The sequence below is a fragment of the Papio anubis genome, chromosome 6 (genome assembly GCF_008728515.1).
Source record: "Papio anubis isolate 15944 chromosome 6, Panubis1.0, whole genome shotgun sequence".
In the NCBI taxonomy this organism is placed as follows: Eukaryota; Metazoa; Chordata; class Mammalia; order Primates; family Cercopithecidae; genus Papio; species Papio anubis.
The window spans coordinates 84,833,746-84,857,484 of record NC_044981.1 but is presented as its reverse complement, the minus strand read 5'-3'; the positions used below and the strand labels follow the sequence as shown (position 1 = coordinate 84,857,484).

Genomic DNA, 23,739 nt, shown 5'->3' with positions numbered 1-23,739 from the left:
TGCATGTGCTGTCACCACCTCCACTGAGGCAGAAGTCCCTGGTCTCTCATAGATTCTTCTCACATTGACTGATGTTCTAGCTGCCTCATGTGCTAGATGCAGTGGCTCAGTAGTGTCCTTCAGGGAAGCCTGAAAGGAGATGATCCCTAATGGAGCTGGGCTCTCAACAAAAGGCAAATTGTTCTGTAGTGTTTAAAATACCTTTTATTCCTAATCAGAAAAATAGTAGATGTTTGTTGTAGATGATTTGGAACAAAAATGTAGAAAAGAAATAGATCCCCCCTTAGGCCTACCACCCATAGCACTTAGTAAATTGTGGTATATTTCTTTCCATTTATTGCATGTATACACACACACAGACCATATACAGTTCTGTAGTCTGCTTTTTTTTTTTTTTTTGAGACGGAGTCTCGCTCTGTCCCGCAGGCTGGAGTGCAGTGGCACAATCTCGGCTCACTGCAAGCTCTGCCTCCTAGGTTCACGCCATTCTCCTGCCTCAGCCTCCTAAGTAGCTGGGACTGCAGGTGCCCACCACCACGCCCGGCTAATTTTTGTGTGTGTGTGTTTGTGTTTTTAGTAAAGACAGGGTTTCACCGTGTTAGCCAGGATGGTCTCGATCTCCTGACCTCGTGATCTGCCCACCTCAGCCTCCCAAAGTGCTGGAATTACAGGCATGAGCCACCGCGTTGGGCCTGCTTTTTTCATTTAACATCTTAAGAAAATTCTCCCTGTCATTAAAAATTATTTGAGAATTTGATTTTTTTAAAGTACATCGTCATCTGTCACATATGTTTGTACCATAATTCAGCCCTTGCCCCAAATTTCTGTCCAATTTGAGATACTGTGTCTTATTCTAAAATGAATATCTTGCAGAAATGAAAGTTGACCTTTGTGGCAGTTGGCCTAAGGCACATAGGATATGACCTTTTGCAAAGTAGACCCTGTGCAAAGACAAATGACGACAATTCTGATTGAGACCTGATTTTAGATGTTGGAAAATATCATAGCAGTATATTGAAGATGGGGAGGACCCATGGAAACCACCTAGTCCAACCCCATCATTTCAGACACAAAACTTAGGTTGCTGAGTCCCATAATGTCCCAGCACCAAAACTAGACATCCTCGTAGGTATTTCCTTACTCATTTTACCATCTGTTCACACATTATAGGCTTCCTTGTGCCTCCACTTGGCAAAACACAGTAAGACTATGTCTGTGTCAGTAGATCTAAAGGCCTCCACCTGGAGGATGTGTTCTATAGAAAAAGGCAGTCAATCCCTGGTGGGTCCCTTGCCAGGGAATCGGGTCCACACCCCTCTTACATACACATGACTGGGTCAGTTTGGAGATCTGCCTAACTAAGCTCAGTGCCTTCCCTTTCAGAAGAGGATGATGAGAAATCAGATAGTGAGGGCGGAGACCTGGATAAACAGATGGGCGATCTCAATGGTGAGGAAGCTGACAAACTAGATGAGAGGCTTTGGGGTGATGACGATGAGGAGGAAGATGAGGAGGAAGAAGACAATAAAACTGAAGAAACAGGACCAGGAATGGATGAGGTAATTAAAAGATTTCCCCCCTTCCAAACAAACTGAGAGGAGGTAATCTGCCTACCACCTAGCATTCTCTGTCATTTACTTCTCTTCTTTTTCTGTATTTGTTTTTGTTCTCTTTTTTCCATTCCTCTTTTTCTTTTTTCTATCCTATCTCATTGATTACATTCAGAGCTAAGAGTAGCTTGACCTGAGTCATCCCATGTGTTATGGAGGAGGATGAACAAGACCCTGTGTAGATGTTCTAAGCTGATTCTCCTATAGGCCACTGAATTTTTCCAGCTCACAGCTTGGGAGAACTACAGGGCTGAGTGTAACACTGCAACAGCCCAGGGTGATACAATGAATTATCCAACTCACCCCACTATTCACACACCTAATAATATTGCTGCCATCATGGAGACCTGCATTGTTTTCTCTACGTCATGGATGGCACTTCATCAGCCATCCATGGGGCAGGTCCAGTAGGCAGAAATTATGCATGTCTAAAAGTCAACTAATGCAGAAACAGTTTCTGGAATTGAGTGTGATGATTGTTTTTTCTTCCTCTGACATTTAGGAAGATTCTGAACTTGTTGCTAAAGATGACAACTTGGATAGTGGCAATTCAAACAAAGATAAAAGCCAGAAAGATAAGAAGGAAGAAAAGGAAGAATCAGAAGCTGATGATGGTGGAGAAGGTGAAGACAAAATTAATGAACAAATAGATGAGGTAATGAAGATTTGAAACTGATCTGCTCTCTTGACTCAAGGCTTTTGAACTGTATAGTTCTCGAGGTGTCTCGAGACATTTTTTCCCCTATTTGTTGACTGCTCCCCCATTACCTCATAAAAGAATATGCAACAGAGGCTCTTAACGGGACATAAAATATCTAACTGTTGGTTCCTGACAGGGTAGTACACATGTTGTTCGGGCTTATGCTATAGATCAGAAGCTAAAACCTGTGATCCCTTCTTATTTCTTCTTGTAAGTTTCTTTGAGATTGAGTAACATAGCACCACTTGTCCTTGGAGAACCGCACAGAAAGTGAAATCTGAGATTCCAACATGAAAGGTCTAAAAATAAAATACTAATGTGTGCAGATAATTTTAGGGAATAGATACTGTATTCTCTCACAGTGTAAATACTTAGAGCTGATTTTATGGGAATTCTACTTTTAAAAACAATGGTATTTTTATTTTATCCCCGTTGTCTCCATTGTCCCAAAGAGGGAATATGATGAAAATGAGGTGGACCCTTACCATGGCAATCAGGAAAAGCTGCCAGAACCCGAGGCCTTGGACCTTCCGGATGACTTGAACCTCGACAGTGAAGACAAGAATGGTGGTGAGGACACCGATAATGAAGAAGGAGAAGGTGCGTCTTTCAGAAACAAAGAGACCAGTTAGAACTCACTACTGAACAGTAACTGATTTCTCTTTTGAGAGCTAGCTCAGTATCATGGCCAGGTGATAAATCATGTTTGGTTGGCTCAATCCCAGTTTGAGAAAATGGTTTGCCTTTCCTTTGTAATATTTCTCATGTGATTATCCCTAGAGCTCATCAACCAGTAGGTGTTTCTCAAACTACTATCACGTCCTATTATCACTTTTGGCACTGCTATGCCCTGGTGGTGCTTCATACACAACACTGTCTCTTCACAGCCATTACTGTGTGTCCCATCTCATGGGATGGTGTAAACACTGTGCAGTCTAGGTATACCAAGCTGTCGTGGAGTCCGGTTATAGCTTTTTTAGGGAAATGATGGTTTTAGTTATTGATTGTCACATGCAGTGGGAAACAAGACTAATCCCAAGAGAAATCACATGGCATATGACAGTATTTAGTGCCTTTGTCGTCCATTTTTCAACTCTAGTGAGTCCTTTAGGGGTGTCAGCTGGCATTAGTTGAGAGCATTGTGTTGGCGGTGCCCCTGTAACAGGGCCCCATTCCTGCTGCTTAATCAGACAGAAAGATGTGAGCTGGCCTTGCTGATAAATGAGTCAGTTACATAGTTATAACATCCATTTAAAATATATATATGTATATTTTTATAATGCTGTATTAGAACAAAGATAGCAAGTTACAAAGGAATAATAAGAGGTGCCATTTAGGTAAAAATTAATTTTGGAATCTAGTTGCAAACAAAGTCAATAACCAAGAAAGCATAAAATTAAGAAAATTAAAATCCACTGAGAATGTTAATAAGCTATCTGCTTTTAAATAGCCAGACTCGTTTTATAACTAGGGAACAATTATTTAAAATCATTTGCTAATTGAATAATAGACAATGGAAAAAGAAAACCAATAGGCTGGTTGCAGAGGCTTATGCCTGTAAGGCTTCTCAACACTTTGGGAAGCCAAGGTGGGAGAATCACTTGAGCTCAGGGTTTGAGACCAACCTGAACGACATAGTGAGACCCTGTCTCTATCAAAGAAAAAAATAGTTGGGCATGGTGGCACACACCTGTAGTCCCAGCTACTCAGGAGGCTGAGGTGAGAGAATCGCTTGAGCCCAGGAGGTTGAGGCTACAGTGGGCCATGATGTTGCCACTGCACTCCAGCTTGGGTGACAGAACGAGACTCTGTCTCTAAAAAATTAAAAAATAAGCCGGGTGTGGTGGTTCATGCCTGTAATCCCAGCACTTTGGGAGGCTGAGGCGGGCGGATCACCTGAGGTTGGGAGTTCGAGACTAGCCTGACCAACATGGACCAACACCGTCTCTACTAAAAATACAAAATTAGCCCGGTGTGGTGGCGCATGCCTGTAATCCTGGCTACTCTGGAGGCTGAGGCAGGAGAATCGCTTGAACCCCGGAGGCAGAGGTTGCGGTGAGCCGAGATTGTGCCACTGCACGCCAGCCTGGGCAACAAGAGTGAGACTCCGTCTCAAAAAAATAAAAATAAAAATAGAGTTACTTTAAGAATTTGCTAATAACTGATTTTTGAAGTGTCCAAAGTATATAAAAGCTCTTTTGATAAAACTTTTTCAAAATAAGATGGTTTCTATTTCAGTGTGAGTTGTATTTTCTGTATATGATCATGACATCCACCAGCTGTTCACAATAATTGAGCATTAAGCTGTCATTTCCTATTGTTGGCCTAAAATTTTCCTATTTTTTTTTTGTTTATGGGGGTTTTTTGGGGGTAGATTAGCTATTATTTTTTAATGAAATGTGCCATTAAAACAACTGTATGTATATGGTTTAAAACAAAGATAGGCAAACTTTTTCTATAAAGCATCAGATATTAAATATTTTAGGCTTTGCAGACCATAAGCTCTCAATTGCAAATACTCAGTTCTACTGTTGTAGAGTGAAAGCAGCCATAGGAAGTACAAAATGGATGGGGTAAACACAATATATGTTGCTGTGTTCCAGTAAAAACTTTACCCTTTTTTTTTGGAGACAGGGTCTTGCCTTGTCACCCAGGTTGGAGTACTGGGGCGTGATCATAGTTCACTGCAGCCTTGACCTCCTGGGCTCAAGTGATCCTCCTGCCTCAGCCTCCTGAGTAGCCAAGACCATAGGTGCATGCTGCCGTGCTTGGCTAATTTTTTATTTTTTGTAAAAGATGGGGTCTCACTATGATGCATGCCCAGGCTGGTCTTGAACTCAAGCGATCCTTCCGTCTCAGCCTCCCAAAGTGTTGGGATTCTAGGCATGTGCCACTGTGCCCAGCCAGTAGAACTTTCTTCACAGAAACATGTGGAGGCCAGATTTGGCCTATGGGTCACAATTTGCCACTCGCTGGTTTATAGAATTGTAATAAGACAAAACTTGCATAACTAGCTCCCAGCTTAAGAAATCATGTAAGTTTAAAAAATTCTGCGTTCCTTTTTGTTGTATCTATACAGAAGAGAATCCTTTGGAGATAAAAGAAAAACCAGAAGAAGCAGGTCATGAAGCTGAGGAAAGAGAGACTGAGACTGACCAGAACGAAAGTCAGAGTCCACAGGAGCCCGAGGAAGGCCCCAGTGAAGATGACAAGGCCAAAGGGGAGGAGGAAATGGACACAGGAGCTGATGATCAAGATGGGGATGCTGCTCAGCATCCTGAAGAACACTCCGAGGAGCAGCAGCAGTCTCTGGAGGAAAAAGACGAGGAAAAAGACAAGGATGCCGACGAAGAAGGTGGAGAGAATGGCCCTGCTGACCAAGGTTTCCAGCCCCAGGTATCATGGGATGTCTGGCTTTTTTCATTAAAAATAATGAGGAGGAGGAGAAGTCACCTTATTCCCCTTAGAATCCCTTTTAGGATACTCCTCCATCAACATGTGGCACTTCCAAGGAGTTCTAGGTTTCTGTTTTAAGACCCTCGCTGAGGAGTGGGGAAGCCTGCTTGTTGCAGGGTCTCCCATCTTATGCTGTTCTCCTAGAGCATTTAATGCCGTGTTTGATTTCTCTGCAGAAGCAGGAAGAAGAACGGGAGGACTCTGATACAGAGGAGCAGGTGGCAGAGGTTTTGGAGAGGAAGGAGCACGCCTCCTGTGGGCAGACTGGTGTGGAGAACATGCAAAGCACACAGGCCGTGGAGCTGGCTGGGGCCGCACCAGAGAAGGAGCAGGGGAAAGAGGTGATCAATGGTTTCACTGCAGCCGCCAGCTGCCTCTTAGTAGGGTCTCTTCTCCCTGTCTGACATCACATTCTGTGTAGCATTAGTTGGTTTATGTGTCGTTATTTTGTTGTTTGTTTTGTTGTTGACATCTAACAGATCACATCTCATTCTTTTTTTTTTTTTTTTTGAGATGGAGTCTCGCTCTGTCGCCCAGGCTGGAGTGCAGTGGCGCGATCTCAGCTCACTGCAAGCTCCACCTCCCGGGTTTACGCCATTCTCCTGCCTCAGCCTCCTGAGTAGCTGGGACTACAGGCACCCGCCACCTTGCCCGGCTAGTTTTTTGTATTTTTTAGTAGAGACAGGGTTTCACTGTGTTAGCCAGGATGGTCTCGATCTCCTGACCTTGTGATTCGCCCATCTCGGCCTCCCAAAGTGCTGGGATTACAGGCTTGAGCCACCGCGCCCGGCCCACATCTCATTCTTTAAGCAACGTGTGACTGAACAATTATTTTTTTAAAGACAGAGATACATTCTGAAAAATGCCTCATTCGGCAATTTTGTCATTGTGCAAACACCCTAGAGTGTACTTACACAAACCTCGATGGTAAAGCCAATTGTCCCTAGGCTGCAAACCTGTATAGTGTGTTACTGTACTGAATACTGCAGGCAGTTGTAACACAATGTAAGTATTTGTGAATCTAAACATGGAAAAGATATAGTGAAAGCGTGTTATTATCTTATGGGACCACCAGTGTACATGCAGTCTTTCCTCGACTGAAACGTTGTGTGGGGGCATGACTGATACTTATTTTTATATGCCTCCCAGGACAAACCCTGGAATATCGGGTGTATTTAAGTGGTGTGCATAATAAGAAAAAGTTGTTAGACTGATAGCTCTAGATGGGAGAATCAGGTTCGTGTTTTTCAGAAAGCTCTCCAGGAAGCAAATGGAATTTAGACTTCAGGCAATGTATACCTTTAACGGTGTTTTTCTTTTCCTTTCTTATCATCAGGTTTCTAAATGTTTAATTTAAAAAGCAAATAGCTTTTTCATTCTTGGATCTGGTGGTGATGTGTTCTGATATGGCCACAGTTCAGGTTGCTGGGTGCTATGGAAAGAACCTGGAATGTCAACACAGGACCTGCTGGTTACAGTGGTGATTCTGGATAACTTAAGTCTCTTTGAGTCCTAGTTCTTACTGACAATAACAACCATTTATATTGCTTATACCCTATGACTACCACACAGCCACCACCACAGTTATTCATTGAGCACCCATTAGGTGCTAAGCATTTTCATTACTTCAGCAAGTCCTCACTATGTCCCCATGAGATAGATGATATTGTACTCTTTTCTTCATTGTATATTTGAGAAAAATACACCTCAGTAAAGTTAAATGACAACCTCAAGTGTACCTAGCTGGTTGATGATGAAGCCTGGTTTCTATTTGAGGTCTGTCCTGCCTTTGGAGTGAGACATAATACTCCTGCAAAGAACTAAGCAGCCTTACAAAGGCCCCTGAGAGGGTAACATAAGGTCTGTACCTAGACACTCCTGTTTCTGCCTGTAGGCCAGGCCTTAGTTACGATGAGTTCCAGAGCTGGCAGGTAGGCAGGAGTGATTATATGACTGAGAATAAAGAATAGCAGTGAGAGAAGTTGTATTCAATGCAGCACAGTAACCAGGGACTTGTAATAGCTTCTTTCACCTCATTCTTTTATGGCTTGGATTTCCTAGGAACACGGAAGTGGAGCCGCAGATGCAAACCAGGCAGAAGGCCATGAATCAAATTTCATTGCCCAGTTGACTTCCCAGAAGCACACCAGGAAAAACACACAGGTTTCTATCACTCCTCAGCTAAACTTAGGTGAAGGCAGCATGTAGAAAAAGATGTTCCAAATGTAGTGCTTTAAAAAAAAAAAAAGCTATACTCCTGCTTTTTCTATCCCATCAGATATTATAGCAGCCTTGGTGAGCAGACCAGGACCATGGGGTTTACCCAGTGGGATCCCGTCACAGGGCTTCTTCCCTGCCTGTGTCTCTCCCCGACCCCTGATTCCGGCCATGAAGTCTTAAGAGCCAAGTGCTCTGTGCTGCTGTCCAGCACCAACCGTCTCACTCTTTTCATTGTCCATAGGCTTTTGCTTTTTTAAGAGTCAGTTTTTTAAGTAGGGTATAATTTATTCACATGATGCAAAATTAGTGTAAAAAACCAATCCCCTAAAAAGCCTATATCCTATTCCTGTTCCCAAGGGACCCTCCTCAGAGCAAATTGGTATTACCAATTCTTTCTTCTTTCAGAGATACTTTCTGCATATATGGATGTGTGAAAGTGTGTTTCTTTGCCTTCATTTTAGATATCATAGATTGTTCTATATAAGTATATAGAGCTCCTATTCTTTTTAATAGCTGTATTGAATTCCATTCTTGTATGGCTACACCTGATTTACTTATCCTGTCCCCTATAGATGGATATTATGTTTATTTTGAGTCCTTTTGTCATGACAGGCAAGGCTCTGATGAGTATCTTTGTATTTCTCACAGAGTTTTAAGAGGAAACCTGGGCAGGCTGACAATGAACGTTCCATGGGTGATCACAATGAGCATGTGCACAAGAGGCTGAGGACTGTGGATACGGACAGCCACGCCGAGCAGGGGCCAGCTCAGCAGCCCCAGGCCCAGGTGGAGGATGCAGATGCATTTGAGCACATTAAACAAGGCAGCGACGCATACGATGCACAGACCTATGGTATGGTCCTGGGAAAACTGCTGCCTTTGTCCACTGAGCTCTCTGTAAGAGCTTGTGCTGTGTGACTGTGCTTGGCAGCTAATAGTACACATTTGTATCAGGGGAGAAAGGAAATGGCTTTGTAAACATAAGAAATGTGCAGAAATACAGTTTATTTTTGGTACAAAGGGATCTGTAACCAAGTGAAGATGATTAAGATATCTTGGTTTAGTATAAACCCTTTAAATATCCTTAAATATAATAGTTAAAAATAACAGTTGGCCACATCTAAACCCTGATATCAGGGTTTCTTAGTACTGGACATTTCTTTCTTCTTAGTCAATGTATTGAGCTTTTGCTTGGTGCCAAAAAACTTTCCTGAGCCTTTGCTGCATGATCACAAACTTCCTCAAATAATCCTATGAGCCAGAGCATCTCTGTTGTATAGGTAAGGACACTGAGGCCAAGTGGTTTAAGAACTCATCCAAGATCACAATGCTGGGATTCCTATTCCCATGTTTGTCTTCCTGTGCCTTGTTTTCTACTACTTTTTATTATTTTTAATTGACCTACAATAATGATACATATTTGTGGGGTACAGTGTGATGTTTTGCTATATGTATACAATGTTTAATGATCAAGTCAAGATAATTAGAACATCTACCACCTCAAACATTTATCATTTCTTTGTGTGGGAACATTCAGATCTGTTCTTTTAGTCATTTGAAAATATATAATAAATTATTGTTAGAGTCACCCTGTAGCCCAGTTAAACACCCTATTTTTGTGGTCACATGTATAGTTTCACTATATCCTCATAATTTCTGTAGGAGGTAGGGAACAGGCAGTTCATTATGTCAGTAGGTCAATAGGAAATCTTGGGCACAGACAAGTCTCCAAGCCACATAGCTGGTCAGTGGCACGACTTGCATCAGTAGCATTTTGGAAGCTAGGATGACAGAAACCATACCCACTTATCATTATTTTGTTCTGCAAATAACTAGGATTTTTATGTGTGGGTGCATGCTTTGTTGACAGATGTGGCCAGCAAAGAACAGCAACAGTCTGCAAAAGACTCTGGCAGGGATCAGGAAGAGGAGGAGATAGAGGACACCTTCATGGACACAGAGGAGCAGGAGGAGCTCAAAGCAGCAGACGTGGAGCAGCTGAAGCCAGAGGAAATCAAGTCGAGCACCACAGCACCCTTGGGTGAGTCCTGCTAGTGAGCAAATCCTTCCCTTGTAGTAGTCAGTTGTCTCTCACTGTAGTCTGGTGTTCAGTTCCATGTCCTACTCCATGGCTTAGATGAATAATTTGCCTATAATAATTTCACTATATTTTATTTGGGACCAGAAAACAAAAATATGGACAAGGGTGGGTGTTGCGGGACACCATCCTTCAAGGAGTCCCCTGAAACTTGAATTTCTGGCAAAATCTCATCAGTTTTTAAAAAATATGTAGAAGAAACCAGAATAGTATACTTACTACAGCTATGATGAGAAGGTATATTATTAGAGAAATGATATTTTCAATTATATAAAAGTATATGCTATTAGCATAAAATACAGTAAAATATTAAAAGAAAAAGAATGAGGGGTTTCCCTTTCATAGCTAATCAAGTTCTATTACTTGGCAAAAAAATAACTTTATCAGCAATTGAATAAATGCAAATTCAAAAGAACTTGCCAAATTCGAATCCTGTCCTCTCAGGAGTGTTAGAATCAAAGAACGCGGCCGGGCGCTGTGGTTCGTTTGTAATCCCAGCACTTTGGGAGGCCGGTGACGCGGATCACGGCGGTCAGGAGATCGAGATCCTGGCTGACACGGTGAAACCCCGCCCCTACTAAAAAATACAAAAAACTAGCCGGGCGAGGTGGCGGCTTCAAACAGTCCCAGCTACTCGAGGCTGGGAGGCAGGAGAATGGCATGAACCCGGGAGGCGAGCTTGCAGTGAGCCACCAAGATCACGCCCACTGCACTCCAGCCTGGGCAGCAGAGCCGCAGACTCGTCTCAAAAAAAAAAAAAAAAAAGAACTGTTAAAACGTTTGACTGCCCTATGTGACAATCCAGGCTTTGCCTCTCACCTCACAAGTTGAAGCAAATTATTCATCTTTTCTTTGCCTCAGTTTCCTCATCTGTAAAATGGAATTGTGGCTTTTAGTTTTTATTTCTATCAATGTTTTACATGGATATAGTTTCAGGAATCAAACAGTTTTAAAAGGCTTCTTAGGACAACCCAAAATTTCCCCTATTCCCTTTCCCAGAACGCTGCCTTCAATATCAGGTGAGGAGGAGAGGAGTTTAGAGAGTAAGGATTGGCAATGAGTGTCTCAGAAAGAAACCTCTGAAATCAACATGTGGAAATGTGTTGGAGAGTGAAGGAATGAAGTTTGATTAATTGTCAGGATTAACGGGCAACAGCAAAGGCTTGGTCAGTCATCATGCTAGTATTATGATAAGTAAAATTATGTCCTTAAATGAAAATAGGCTCTGATGAGATGGAAGTGGAGATTCAAACTGTTAAAACAGAGGAAGACCAAGACCCCAGAACAGACAGAGCCCATAAGGAGACAGAAAATGAGAAACCAGAAAGAAGCCGAGAGTCTACCATTCATACAGCTCATCAATTCCTCATGGACACGATCTTCCAGGTAGTAAAACTCACAGATTACTGCATTGTGTTAATAAATTAACAAAATAACATTTTAAATTAGTTTTAAATCTTTGTTTTTAGAACTTTATGGAACATCTGGTTATTGAGGGGTTTCATGTTCTTATTCAAAATTTTTAGGAATACTGTTGGTATGATAGGTGTTCTTCAAGCACATGATACTGTTCCAACAGTTAATCACAGGGTCTCAGTGCCCTGACCTGTCTGTGATGGTGGGTCTGGTCCTTGGCCTCTGGGACTCACATCCCACTTTTCTAACCATCCTTGTGTAAGGAACCTTCAGGACAATTAAGTTTGTGATGGTTAAGTAAAAAATCTTTGGCTTAGTGCCTATATTTATGAAGAGCTATTTAATTAAGTTCTTGAGCTAAGAGTCTGACTTATTTGATTAATCAGATAACATTTTCATTATTAATGACTTAAGGGTGTTTGGGTTTTGTTTTGCTAGAGTGGCTTTATAAATGTTAAAAGTTTTCTTTATCCATATTGTCTCTCTAAGAGGGAAGTAGAATGCTTGTCTGGCATCTTCTCATTGTGCCACTGTATTTGCTGAATTATCTCAGGAGCATTTGACTATGTACTTTGAGTTCATACTGTAGGGTGGAAGGCAGCCAGTGATACTAAGTTGGCAATTCCAACCTGGGCCACCTCTTATCTATGGCTTTTTCTTCTTAGCCCTTTTTAAAAGATGTCAGTGAGCTAAGACAGGAGCTGGAGAGACAGCTGGAAATGTGGCAGCCACATGAATCTGAAAATCCAGAAGAAGTAAGTCACTGTTTTTTTCGTAAAATATCTCGACTTTTTTTGTTTAACTCATAGCAAACTTAATAGGTTCTTAGCAATTACCTTAGTAAAAAGGACCAGGCATATGGAGAATATAATTACAGTCCTAAAGCCTACATCTGTCCATCAGTTTCTGCCTGCTTTGCTGCTAGATCTATAGCTTAATTAAAACAGAAATTGGTGTGCTTAATTCCTTTAATTTCTGTTGCTGGCTCTGTAATGGATGTAATAGTTGTGACAGAGGTTGAAAAACTGTGTAAGAGTCTATGCTGTGCCATCCTGAGAAGAGGCCAGCTAGATCATTGCTGGCTGACTTAACGTGGTAGTGTGGATTAACCAGCAGTTTTATTTTTATTTATTTTTATTTTATTATTATTTTTTGAGATGGAGTCTCACTCTGTTACCCAGGCTGGAGTGCAGTGATATGATCTCGGCTCACTGCAACCTCCACCTCCTGAGTTCAAGTGATTCTCCTGCCTCAGCCTACTAAGTAGCTGGGACTACAGGTGCATGCCACCATGTCCAGCTAATTTTTATATTTTTTTAGTAGAGATGGGGTTTCACTATGTTAGCCAGGCTGGTCTTGAACTTCTGACCTCGTGATCTGCCCGTTTTGGCCTCCCAGAGTGCTGGGGTTACAGGTGTGAGCCATCGTCCCCGGCCTGCAGTTTTATTTTAAATGACTTTGCATCCTAAATTTACTGTATTATGTACACATTTCACTTTTATATCTATTGTCATAATCACTCCCACCACCTATATGTATTGAGTGCTCTGCCATAGTTGGTAGAAAAATCATGGGGCTTTGTGTTGAGTGTATTGCTGGAGGGATTTGTACTTAGCATTTTTACTTTTTTTTTTTTTTTTTTCTGTGAGACGGAGTATTGCTCTGTCACCCAGCTGGAGTGCAATGGCGCGATCTTGGCTCACTGCAACCTCTGCCTCCCAGGTTCAAGCAATTCTCGTGCCTCGGCCTCCTCAGTAGCTGGGGTTACAGGCACTTGCTACCACGCCCGGCTAATTTTTTTGTATTTTAGTAGAGATGGGGTTTCACCATGTTGGCCAGGCTGGTCTCAAACTTCAGGTGATCACCTGCCTTGGTCTCCCAAAGTGCTGAGATTACCTGCGTGAACCACCATAGCCCACCCACTTTTACTTTTGAAACATGACTGAGAATCCACCAATAAGTAGCTGGATCTGCTGGTGCCAAAATTACCCATTCACATCTCCCTCCCCATATGAAGGGTGCACGTTTTACTCTTTGTAGGTGACATAAGTAAGGCATTGATTTGGTCATGAATTCCAATAATTAACTGCCTTGTTTCATTCTTTCTCACTTAGAAGGGTGGGTTGAAGGAGAGACTTTTCTTCTTTTTCTTTTTCTTTTTTTTAATTTTTAAGTTTTAATTTTTTTGAGACGGAGTCTCACTCTGTCACCCAGGCTGGAGTGCTGTGGCGTGATCTTGACCCACTGCAAGCTCTGCCTCCTGGGTTCAAGTGATTCTCCTGCCTCAGCCTTCCAAGTAGCTGAGATTACAGGTGCCCACCCCCATGCCCAGCTAATTTTTTGTATTTTTAGTAGAGACAAGGTTTCACCATGTTGGCCAGGCTGGTCTCGAACTCCTGGCCTCAAGTGATCCGCCCACCTTGGCCTCCCAAAGTGCTGGGATTACAGCCATTAGCCACCGCCTCCGGCTGGAAGGAGAGACATTTTTAATCAAGTAAATTACATGGTAGCTTGCTGGGAGAAGATTTAAAGTGCTTCTGTTGAGAAAGTTCATGCAGGTCATTTTCTACCACTTTGCTTAAGGCTTGCATCTTGCTAGAAGACTTGGTTGGCTCTGACATTCTGAGGGTAACTTACATTTTGTTGTTGTCACAGGAGAAGGTTGCCGCTGAGATGTGGCAGAGTTACCTGATCCTAACAGCACCTCTTTCACAACGGTTATGTGAAGAGCTTCGTCTCATATTAGAGCCTACCCAGGCAGCCAAGCTGAAGTAAGTCTTTCCCTCTGGAAGGCCTCACAGTGCTCTGAGAAGATGGCAGCTTCGTGATTCTGTTGAACTCAGCAGCTAACCATTCATAGTGCCAGCTTCTAGGTTGCCTCTTCTGCTGTACGGGCACCAGTATGCTGTTCCTTACCCTGTTTTCCTATTATTATCTCGCACAAAAGTTTCTGGGTGTCTGCATTGATCACCTTGTTACATGTTGAATTATTCACTTGCTACAGGTGTTAACTCACCTAGATCTTTTCAAAGATGTCCAAAATCATTCATATTTAGTGTATTTTTTCTTAATTTTTAAAAATGTGTCTGGAAGGACCTAATTATTATTGCCACATACAAGTCCAGTTTTTCTGGCTAGAGGTCAAGAAGATCCTGCACTTAGTCCTCAATTGACGGAAACACCTCTATGTACCAGGTTCCAAGTTACTTGGTATTGGTTTTAAGGTATTATTAATGTGATTTTTGTCCTTAATAAAAATTCTCAGGAATTAAAAGTTGTTAACTAATTTTTGCCCCTGTTTGAATAAATAGAGGAGACTATCGAACTGGGAAACGACTGAACATACGGAAAGTCATTCCATATATTGCTAGTCAATTTCGGAAAGACAAGATTTGGCTTCGAAGGACCAAGCCCAGTAAACGCCAGTATCAGATTTGTTTGGCGATCGATGACTCTTCTAGTATGGTAGACAACCATACCAAGCAGGTAAGGAAGAGAAATGTAGTGGCGGTTTGATAGGAAATTAACATCAAACCATGTTCCTTGGGCCGCCAAAATGGATTTTGAAATACCTGTTAGGCCTGTTTTGAGAATGTGATAACCATCTTTGATAAGACCTAAGATTTAAAGAGTTCAAAAGGGCAATTTTAGGATGTCTCAGATGTGTTAGTTTCTTACTGTTGTAGGTCTTTTAAGTTGTTTTGTTTCTTGACCCTGCTGTTTGTTCTTAACTGTCTAGTTGCAGAATAAGTAAACCTGATAGTGCTTATTTTGCAGAAAATGCAACAATGTACTGTTAAAAAAAATCAGTTTTCAGATATTACTGCATAGTCTTAAATAGTTTAAGTATGTATCTAGGATACATTTCTTTTATGTCTGAAATTATCCTGAGTTATTGTTCTATCAGTGCTAATATTAAGTTTAGGAGCCTGAATAGAAAACGTATACCACCATTACAGATGCCAAAGAGTGTTTGTTTTGGGCAGTGATGCATGGGCTAATGAGCAGCCTAAAATTTGTATGTTTTGCTGGAAAAAGTTAGTGTAGCCTCTGAACCTGGGTTCGTATCCCAGCTCCATTTATTAACATGTGACTTTGGGCAACTTATTTCTTATGTATTGGTTTCATCTTCTGAAAAGTGAGGAATATATATATATATTTACATATATGTTATATATATATATATATATATATATTTACAAGCACACACAGAACAGTAATAACCTCATACTTGCAGAATTGTTATGAAGATTAAATGAAATAATAGATGTAGAATACTCAGCTGTTCTTTTGTCATATTGCAAATGGTAATGAAATTTTCTGATATGGTTATACAGTCTGATCTGACTACATATATATAAATGGATTTTAAATTAGTTTTTAAAATTTGTTACCTACAAGAGGTTACTCTTTATGTAGGTCCAAAAAATAAGAAAGAAAAATTCATGGACCATATTTCTCAAGGTCTTTAAAAAAAAAAAAAAAAAAGACAGGGTCTTGCTCTCTTGCTTAGGCTGGAGTGCAGTGGCATGATCATAGCTCACTGTGGCCTCAACCTTCTGGGCTTAAGCAGTATAGTCCTCCCACCCACTTCAGCCTCCTGAGTAGCTGGGACCATACGTGTGTGTCAACATGCCTGGCTAAATGTTTTTTGTTTTTGTTTTTGTTTTTTTTTTGAAGACAGGATTTCACTCTGTTGCCCAGGCCCAGGTGGCTCACCGTAGCCTCAACTTTCCTGGGCTCAGGTGATCCTTCTACCTCAGCCTCCAAGTAGCTGGGACCACAGATGTGGGATCTTGCTGTGTTGCCTGGGCTGCTCTTGAACTCCTGGACTTCAAGTGATCCTCCCTCCTTGGCCTCCCAAAGTGCTGGGATTACAGGTGTGAGCTACCATGCCTGGCCCTCAAGGTCACTTTTTATTCGATGTCTGCAGGAGACCATTCCTATCAGTGTAATGGATTCTAGGTTTCAACATTTGTGGTACCAGGCCACCAAAGCCTCAGGGTTTGTTGTGACTAGAATAGCCTTATTCATGTTATTCCTCTACTTGTCGAACAAAAAAAATAATGTTTTCTTTGGGAATCTTGATGCAAAAAATAGTCGAGAGGCTCTGGTTTAGAGGATACTCTGATTCCTGATGTCATTAACTTTTAATTCACAGCTTGCATTTGAATCTTTGGCTGTGATTGGAAATGCTCTAACCCTCCTGGAAGTGGGTCAGATTGCAGTGTGTAGGTAAGGTTGCTTTGTAATTTCATTGTGAAAACTTTTCATAACCTGCTTGGTTATTTTGATCACACAGCAAAAAAATAACTCCTGTTGTATTTGGTTTTCCTTCCCCAAGTTTTGGAGAATCTGTAAAGCTGTTACACCCATTTCATGAGCAGTTCAGTGATTACTCTGGGTCCCAGATTCTACGTCTCTGCAAATTCCAACAAAAGAAAACCAAGATTGCTCAGGTAAGAGGATGAAATAAAATGTCTTCTGCAGAGTTATTTTTAAACTGGTGTAGGTAGGAGGGAGAACAATTTTTATTTTTGAGACAGGGTCTCGTTCTGTCACCCAGATTAGAGTACAATGGCGCCATCATAGCTCACTATAACTTTGAACTCCCGGGCTCAAGCAGTCCTCTTGCCTTATAGCTAGGACTACCTAGTAGCTAGGACTACAGGCACATGCTACCATGTCTGGCTGATTTTTTTTTTTTTTTTATGGACACGGTCTCACTTTGTTGCCCAGGCTGGTCTAAAATTCCTGTGTTCAAGTGATCCTCCCTTCTTGGCCTCCCGAATTGTTGGGATTACCACCATGCTGGGCTGAGAACCCCCCCTCCATCCCATGCAGTATTAGGACAGGGATAGTCCTAAATCTCAGCCTGGGTACCACTGGAATAGAAGCTTCCTTGGCATCCATTATAAAACAAGGTATGACTTCTTTTTCTCACTTCCTCAGAGATCACTTGACTTTGCATCATTGGTTTTCTAGCTCCCTGCTTGTTTTTCTGAGTAGTTTGGAACATTCTGCAAAAACAAACCCATCTCCCATACACTTATCAGGTGGGCCAAGACCTATTTTTCTCCCTCATTAAGCTTAGAGAAGAAATGGTAAGAAATAAAGCCAGTGACTTACTCAGGAGAACACAAGTTCAAAACAGAGCATGAGATCATATTTCTCCTGGGTCCTGCTCTGATTCAGTTTGCTTTTTCTAGGCTGCCCTGGACATTCTGTATTTTCTTGCCTTCTCTTTTGCTCAGTTGTTTTCTGTTCTTGAAAGAAGACGCTGTTTGGTTTATTTGAGCAACTTACTGATTTCTTATGCCCCAGAGAAGCACTTCTTTTACTTTGGGGTATCTTCCAGAACTCTAGTGGGTTATATGTTAGAGAAAAGTCTCACCTGTGCTTGAGAAGGCCTGTATCATCTAGGCATAGTGGCTCACACTTGTAATCCCAGCACTTTGGGAGGCTGAGGTGGGAGGACTGCTTGAGGCCAGGGATTCAAAACCAGCCTTGTCAACATAGATCTCATTTCTACAAAAGATAAAAATAATTATCTGGGTGTGGTGGCACATACCTGTAATCCTAGTTACTTGGTGGCAGGCTGAGGCAGAGCCCAGGAATTGAGGCTGCAGTGAGGTGAGATCGTGCCACTACACTTCAGCCTGGGTGACACAGATCCTCTCTCAGAAAATAATAAAACAGAATGTCTGTATCCAAGGATCCTCCTTTTTTAACTACATGTGGCCAGAAGGGACAGTTAGTTGATGGTCTATAAACCTGAGGTGGTTATCTGATAATCACTTCAGTGTCAGAAGTACTATCAGTCTCTCTGACGATGGGAAGAGCATTTACATAGTTTTGTAATTGTCTATTTCTGGTTCCGGTTTAGTTTCTAGAGTCTGTTGCCAGCATGTTTGCAGCCGCTCAGCAGCTCTCACAGAACATCAGTCCAGGTGAGCTGCATGCCTTCCTCTTCCTAAACAAAACGCTTTCTTGTACTCTGTATTCCCAAGCTGCTTGCTTCAGCTCAATGCCCCGTCACTGTGTTTTAACAGGTGTGCTCCACAGGAAAAGACATAAATCGATGGAGCTGATTTTTACTTATTTATTCATTCAGAAATTTTTTTTGAACCTGTACTCATGAAGCTTATAACCAATGCAGGATCTAGACACTAACTATTTGATAAGAGTTCAGATTTGTGAGAGAAAGGAGCAAAGTGTGTGGAATTAAATATAAAGACTACAGTTGACCCTTGAATACCATAGGTTTGTCTGTACTGCTCAGGTCTATTTTACACATGGAGTTTTTCCAACCAAAAGTGGATTGAAAATTCAGCATTTGAGGGATGTGAAACCTGAGTATATGGAGGGCCAACTTTTCATGTAGGTGGGTTCTCCAGGGCCATCTCTGGACTTGAATATGTGTGTATTCTGGTATACTGGGGGTGAGGGGTGTGTCCTGAAACCAGTCCCCTTCGAGTACTGTATTCTCTAATATTTTAATGACAGAGGAGAGTAGAGAAGGACATAATTTAACAGCCAGCTAATCCAACCACATTTACTGTGGGGGCTTGAAACATGCCATTTCTTTAGTTCTTTCCAAAAATCTCTCAGTGTTCTCAGTGTATCATGCAGAAGCTTCAGATTTTGATGGAAGCAAGTTATTCACACCCCTCAACATTTGCGAAAACAGCCCACCCTCAACTCAAGTACTCTATAATCTTTAGCTGGAAACACTGTGTAGCAAAAATTTTAAAACATTTTATTCAGTGTTTATGGTTCCTTTCTATTTGGTTTTGTTTAAACAAGTCAAATTTCAAGGCGAAAAAAATACAGAAATTGGGTACAAGGAATTAACAGAAGTTTAAAGGTGATTATATGTGGTGACTGAAATTTGGAAGACACAGTTCCAGATTTCTGATTTGGCTACTTTCTTCTAATGCCCTACTCAGTACTATCATTTTTAAAGTTTATAGCCATAAAAATAGTGTTTTAATTCTCATCTACAGTATGTTGCTCTACAATTGAAGTTGAGCAGAATTTAACATTTCCTGAAACACTATTGAGAAATTCTGCTATACTGACAGAAGTGTACTTAGTATCCCTTATTATGCCTTGTCTCTGACTCAGGCATTCTAAGGGATAGATCTCATCAGAGGTCCCTTAGGTTTGTACCCAGAATTCATCAGCTTTAGAAGTCTGTTTAGCTTTAATAGTACAGACTAAGTCTACATTAATTTGTCCTACTTTGGGTAGTTGTGAGTTATTAAAAATGGCTGATCATTTTACTCCCTTGCTTCCTCTTATATGGTCTACAGAAATTGCACAACTCCTCCTGGTAGTCTCTGATGGGCGAGGCCTCTTCCTTGAGGGCAAAGAAAGAGTCCTGGCAGCGGTTCAGGCTGCCCGGAATGCGAACATCTTTGTCATCTTTGTTGTATTGGACAATCCCAGTTCACGGGTGAGTGACTACTAAAAGCCACCTTTTCTGGAGATAAAGTGGGGATTCCCTTCAACCTGTTCAATCTGAAATATGGCCTGGATCACTCAGTCATACTGAGAACTCCCAGCATTCATGATATTCTGTCAAGTACCATTGTAGGCACTTGTATTTTCTCTGTTAATCTTTGCAGTAAGCCAGTGAGGTAGGGATCATTATTCCCACTTTACACTGAAGGAACTGAAACACATAGTGGTTATAGGTAATGAGTGGGAGAGCCAGGATTCAGAATGACCATCCTCTGTGGGTCATCATTGCCCTCTATGCACAGTCAGTGCAGGTATTGCAGCTTTGATAATGGGTACTGACCACTTTGAAAGGGAGATCAGGTGTTTCCACACTGACTTATGTCTCAGCAGCCCTCCTCACAGCAAGAAGCATCAGTCGTCTTAGTGAAATATGCCTACAGGGCAGTTCTGTTCCAGGGAAGCACTGTCTCTGCGAGTCACATTAAGGCCTTGATAGGAAGGTAAAGATTTAGTGTGAATGATTCCAAGTGGATGGTGGGGAGACACCACTGTAGGGAAAGTAGATTTTCCTATCTGTCCCTTTTCCTTTTTTTCAGTGTCCATCCTCCTGGAAGGGGTACTCAGAAAGACATCTACCTCCTTCTTGGTGGAGTTCTGAAAATTCTTTTACTTAGTAATAAAAGCTAGGTTCATATGCAGGAATAAGACACAGCAGATGTAAAAGTTGTTAGCAAAAGAGATCACAGAAGAGCTAGCTAAGGATGCTGGTTTAATCGCTGCCTCCCCATTTCATGATGTCTTTTGTTGACAGGATTCTATCTTGGACATTAAAGTACCGATATTTAAAGGACCTGGAGAGATGCCTGAAATCCGATCCTACATGGAAGAGTTCCCATTCCCATACTATATCATTCTTCGAGATGTAAACGCACTTCCTGAGACACTCAGCGATGCCCTCAGACAGTGGTTTGAGTTGGTGACAGCCTCTGACCACCCATAGAACAGAAAGAGGAGTCCAAAGTGAGACTTAACCATGCTCAGAAGGTCACATTGCTTACCCAGGTGCTCCCTTTTGGACAACTACAAAAAAATTTTATTGTAATATTTTTATTTTATATAACGTGATCTTACAGCCTAGAGAACACACTCTGACTCCTGGCTTTGTCTGGGCTAAGGTTTTTATACCAAACCTGGAAGCAGCAGCAGGTGCCTGAACTCGTAACTAGAGAAGAGTTATCCTTCTTCCCTCCCTCAGAAGCCCTGACCTGGATGGAGGTCATACCCCACTGTTGGAGCCCAGCTGCCTGTTTTCTTTTGCAGGGGATCTGGGCACCTGTGCCTTGAGGAGATGCTGCCGGGAGCATGGGACTCTGACAGTCCTTTGTATAAAGGACTAAAGGGAGCTGCCCTTTTGACCCTGCTCTAAGCTCTGCCTTGCCAAGCCCACAGTGTGTACCCAAAAGCTGTCAAGTGGTCGAGACAGCTGCAGTTTCTGGAGAGTATGAGGTGGTGTTTTCTTACTGTGAAAGGTATTACTTTCTCTTAGAGGGTAGGAAGAATGTGGTGTGTGTGTGTTCTCATAAAGCAACCGGACATTATAGGAGCCCAAGTCATCCATAAAAACGATCCTTGGGCTGTGTAAAAACGAAGTGGCTTTTCAGTATCCTCTTTCACACTTGCTGCTTCGGGAGACTATGCAATGATGGGAAGGTGACTGCCCCTTTATTTCATTCAGTGCCATGGTCCCTGTTGTTGTAGTAATTTATTTGTTTAGTTCATTTTTTTTTCTTAATGATTAAGGGGAAGAGTCATTCCTCACACTGCTTTCAAGCTGGACTGAGCCAGTCTCATTCTGGGAAAGAAATGCCGTGTCCAGAACTCAGCAGCTCCAGTCAGAAGAAACTGATTTTTAGACAGTTTTTTCTTGGCCAGAAAGCAGTGCTTGAATACTTGAAACTGTGTGCTCTGTTCTACTTAATGTTCTGTCAGAATGTTCTTTTGTAGGCAATATGTCATGATGTAATCATCTATCTCCTTGTCTGTTTCCAAGTTACACTGTGAAGTCTGCCACCCTTTTGAGGTGGTCATCAAAGACACAGATTCCCTGTTGTTTAACCAAGTGTCCCAAAGCATGGACCTGAAGTTATATCATTATTTTTTATTCTAAAAAGCTATGCAGCTTATATTCTGAAAACTATTAAAACATATACCACTGTTTATGTAATTTGTGACTATTCTTAATGGAAGATGACAGGATTGTAAAAGGTACGCTAGGGGACTGATCTTCTCTGCTGGATCAGTCAGCTGTTACTAGTTTATGCTGTGCTAACATGACCTTCCAACTTCAATGTTGCTTTTACTACAAGGGTTGATTTATCATTTGCATTTATGTCCATGGTAGGCTGAGCTATAATATACTGGCTTTGCAGCAGAATGAAAAGGGTGAGTTGGTGGAGCCTTGTAAGGAGGCTTCTAAAAATTCTCCTCCATAAATGATGTTGCATCCATTCACATTTCATTGGCTAAAGCTCTCTACAGGGCAGGCAGTTTACTCACCAGTAGGGTTGAGTCTGGGAGGGAAGGACACCAATATTATGACAGTGCTGCAATCTATTATATCTGCCTTTGGAAGCTCCATCTTAGACCTCCCAAACTGGTGTGGCCAGAGTGATTCTCTTGGCCCTGGGTTAGCTTATGAGATCACGGACAGTAGGAATTCCAGGAAGCAGGAACCCAACAGTGCCATTTTCAACTTGTGCTGCCAACAGGGCTTGCAGGAGTGGTGATACATTAATCTGCCATGTTGATAGTTGACATTTGTGCCATCCTGCCCATCCCCCTGGCCTTGGCCAAGTAGGTAACTTCTGATATTTAAGCAATGGACAGCAGAACACAAAAGTCCTCCATGCTGTCTTAAAAATCTCACTTTGGGGCTGGGTGCGGTGGCTCATGCCTATAATCCCACTACTTTGGGAGGCCGAGGTGGGTGGATCATTTGAGGTTAGGAGTTTGAGACCAGCCTGGCCAATATGGTGGAAACCCCATCTCTACTAGAAATACAAAAAATTAGCTGGGCATGGTGACGCGCACCTGTAATCCCAAGCTACTAGGGAGGCTGAGGCAGGAGAACTGCTTGAACCAGGAGGCAGAGGTTGCAGTGAACTGAGATTGTGCCACTGCACTCCAGCCTGGGCAACAGAGCAAGACAACAACAACAACAATAAAATCTCACTTTGGACAACTTGACCACTCCCGTGGCCTCCAGACTGAAGCAAAAGGACTGTAAAATTCTCCATTCAAGGGTCCAGGAAGTGTACTCTTTGGTATTCTCAATTATATTCAGACATCTGCTGGGGCTGTACTTAGGCAACAGACTCTTCAAATGCATTACATTCAAAATGTGACTCTGTTATCTAATTCACCTATCCCAAACCCATTCCTTCAACATTCCCCATCTGGGATGACCACTCCAACAGCTGCCCTGTTTACAAACTTGGGACTTAACCTATACATCTGCTTTGCTTCCTTCTCCATCCCTATCTATACCCCAATCAAATTAATCATCTTGTCCAGTCAGGCTTCTGGACATCCTATCCTATCCCATCCCTCCCCCTCCCACCACTCCACTGTGACTGGGGCTCTTTTCATCTCTAGCAGGGACTACTTCAATGGTATCCTGGCCAGTAACTTCTCTTTGCTTGCTTCACTTCATTGCTATTCACAACATCCAAGATCTTTCTAAAAGTTCTCTAGCTGAAAATCCCTTCAAAGCT

The 23,739-nt window shown here is 42.0% G+C and overlaps 1 protein-coding gene across 2 annotated transcripts in view; it reads left to right on the top strand.

Moving 5' to 3' along the window:
- Positions 1-22,185, top strand: part of MDN1 (midasin AAA ATPase 1) — a 184,501-nt gene extending 162,316 nt beyond the window's left edge. For both annotated transcript variants that reach the window (XM_031667313.1, XM_031667312.1), the window contains exons 86-102: positions 1,384-1,559; positions 2,113-2,265; positions 2,763-2,910; positions 5,390-5,706; positions 5,943-6,107; positions 7,828-7,929; positions 8,635-8,839; positions 9,857-10,027; positions 11,307-11,470; positions 12,166-12,255; positions 14,156-14,271; positions 14,812-14,986; positions 16,662-16,735; positions 16,845-16,959; positions 18,387-18,450; positions 19,816-19,958; positions 20,778-22,185. In XM_031667313.1, coding sequence (XP_031523173.1) covers positions 1,384-1,559; positions 2,113-2,265; positions 2,763-2,910; positions 5,390-5,706; positions 5,943-6,107; positions 7,828-7,929; positions 8,635-8,839; positions 9,857-10,027; positions 11,307-11,470; positions 12,166-12,255; positions 14,156-14,271; positions 14,812-14,986; positions 16,662-16,735; positions 16,845-16,959; positions 18,387-18,450; positions 19,816-19,958; positions 20,778-20,966 — 2,567 coding nt within the window. In that variant the 3' untranslated portion in view covers positions 20,967-22,185. The remainder of the gene's footprint in view (positions 1-1,383; positions 1,560-2,112; positions 2,266-2,762; positions 2,911-5,389; positions 5,707-5,942; positions 6,108-7,827; positions 7,930-8,634; positions 8,840-9,856; positions 10,028-11,306; positions 11,471-12,165; positions 12,256-14,155; positions 14,272-14,811; positions 14,987-16,661; positions 16,736-16,844; positions 16,960-18,386; positions 18,451-19,815; positions 19,959-20,777) is intronic.
- The last annotated feature ends 1,554 nt before the right edge of the window (positions 22,186-23,739 follow it).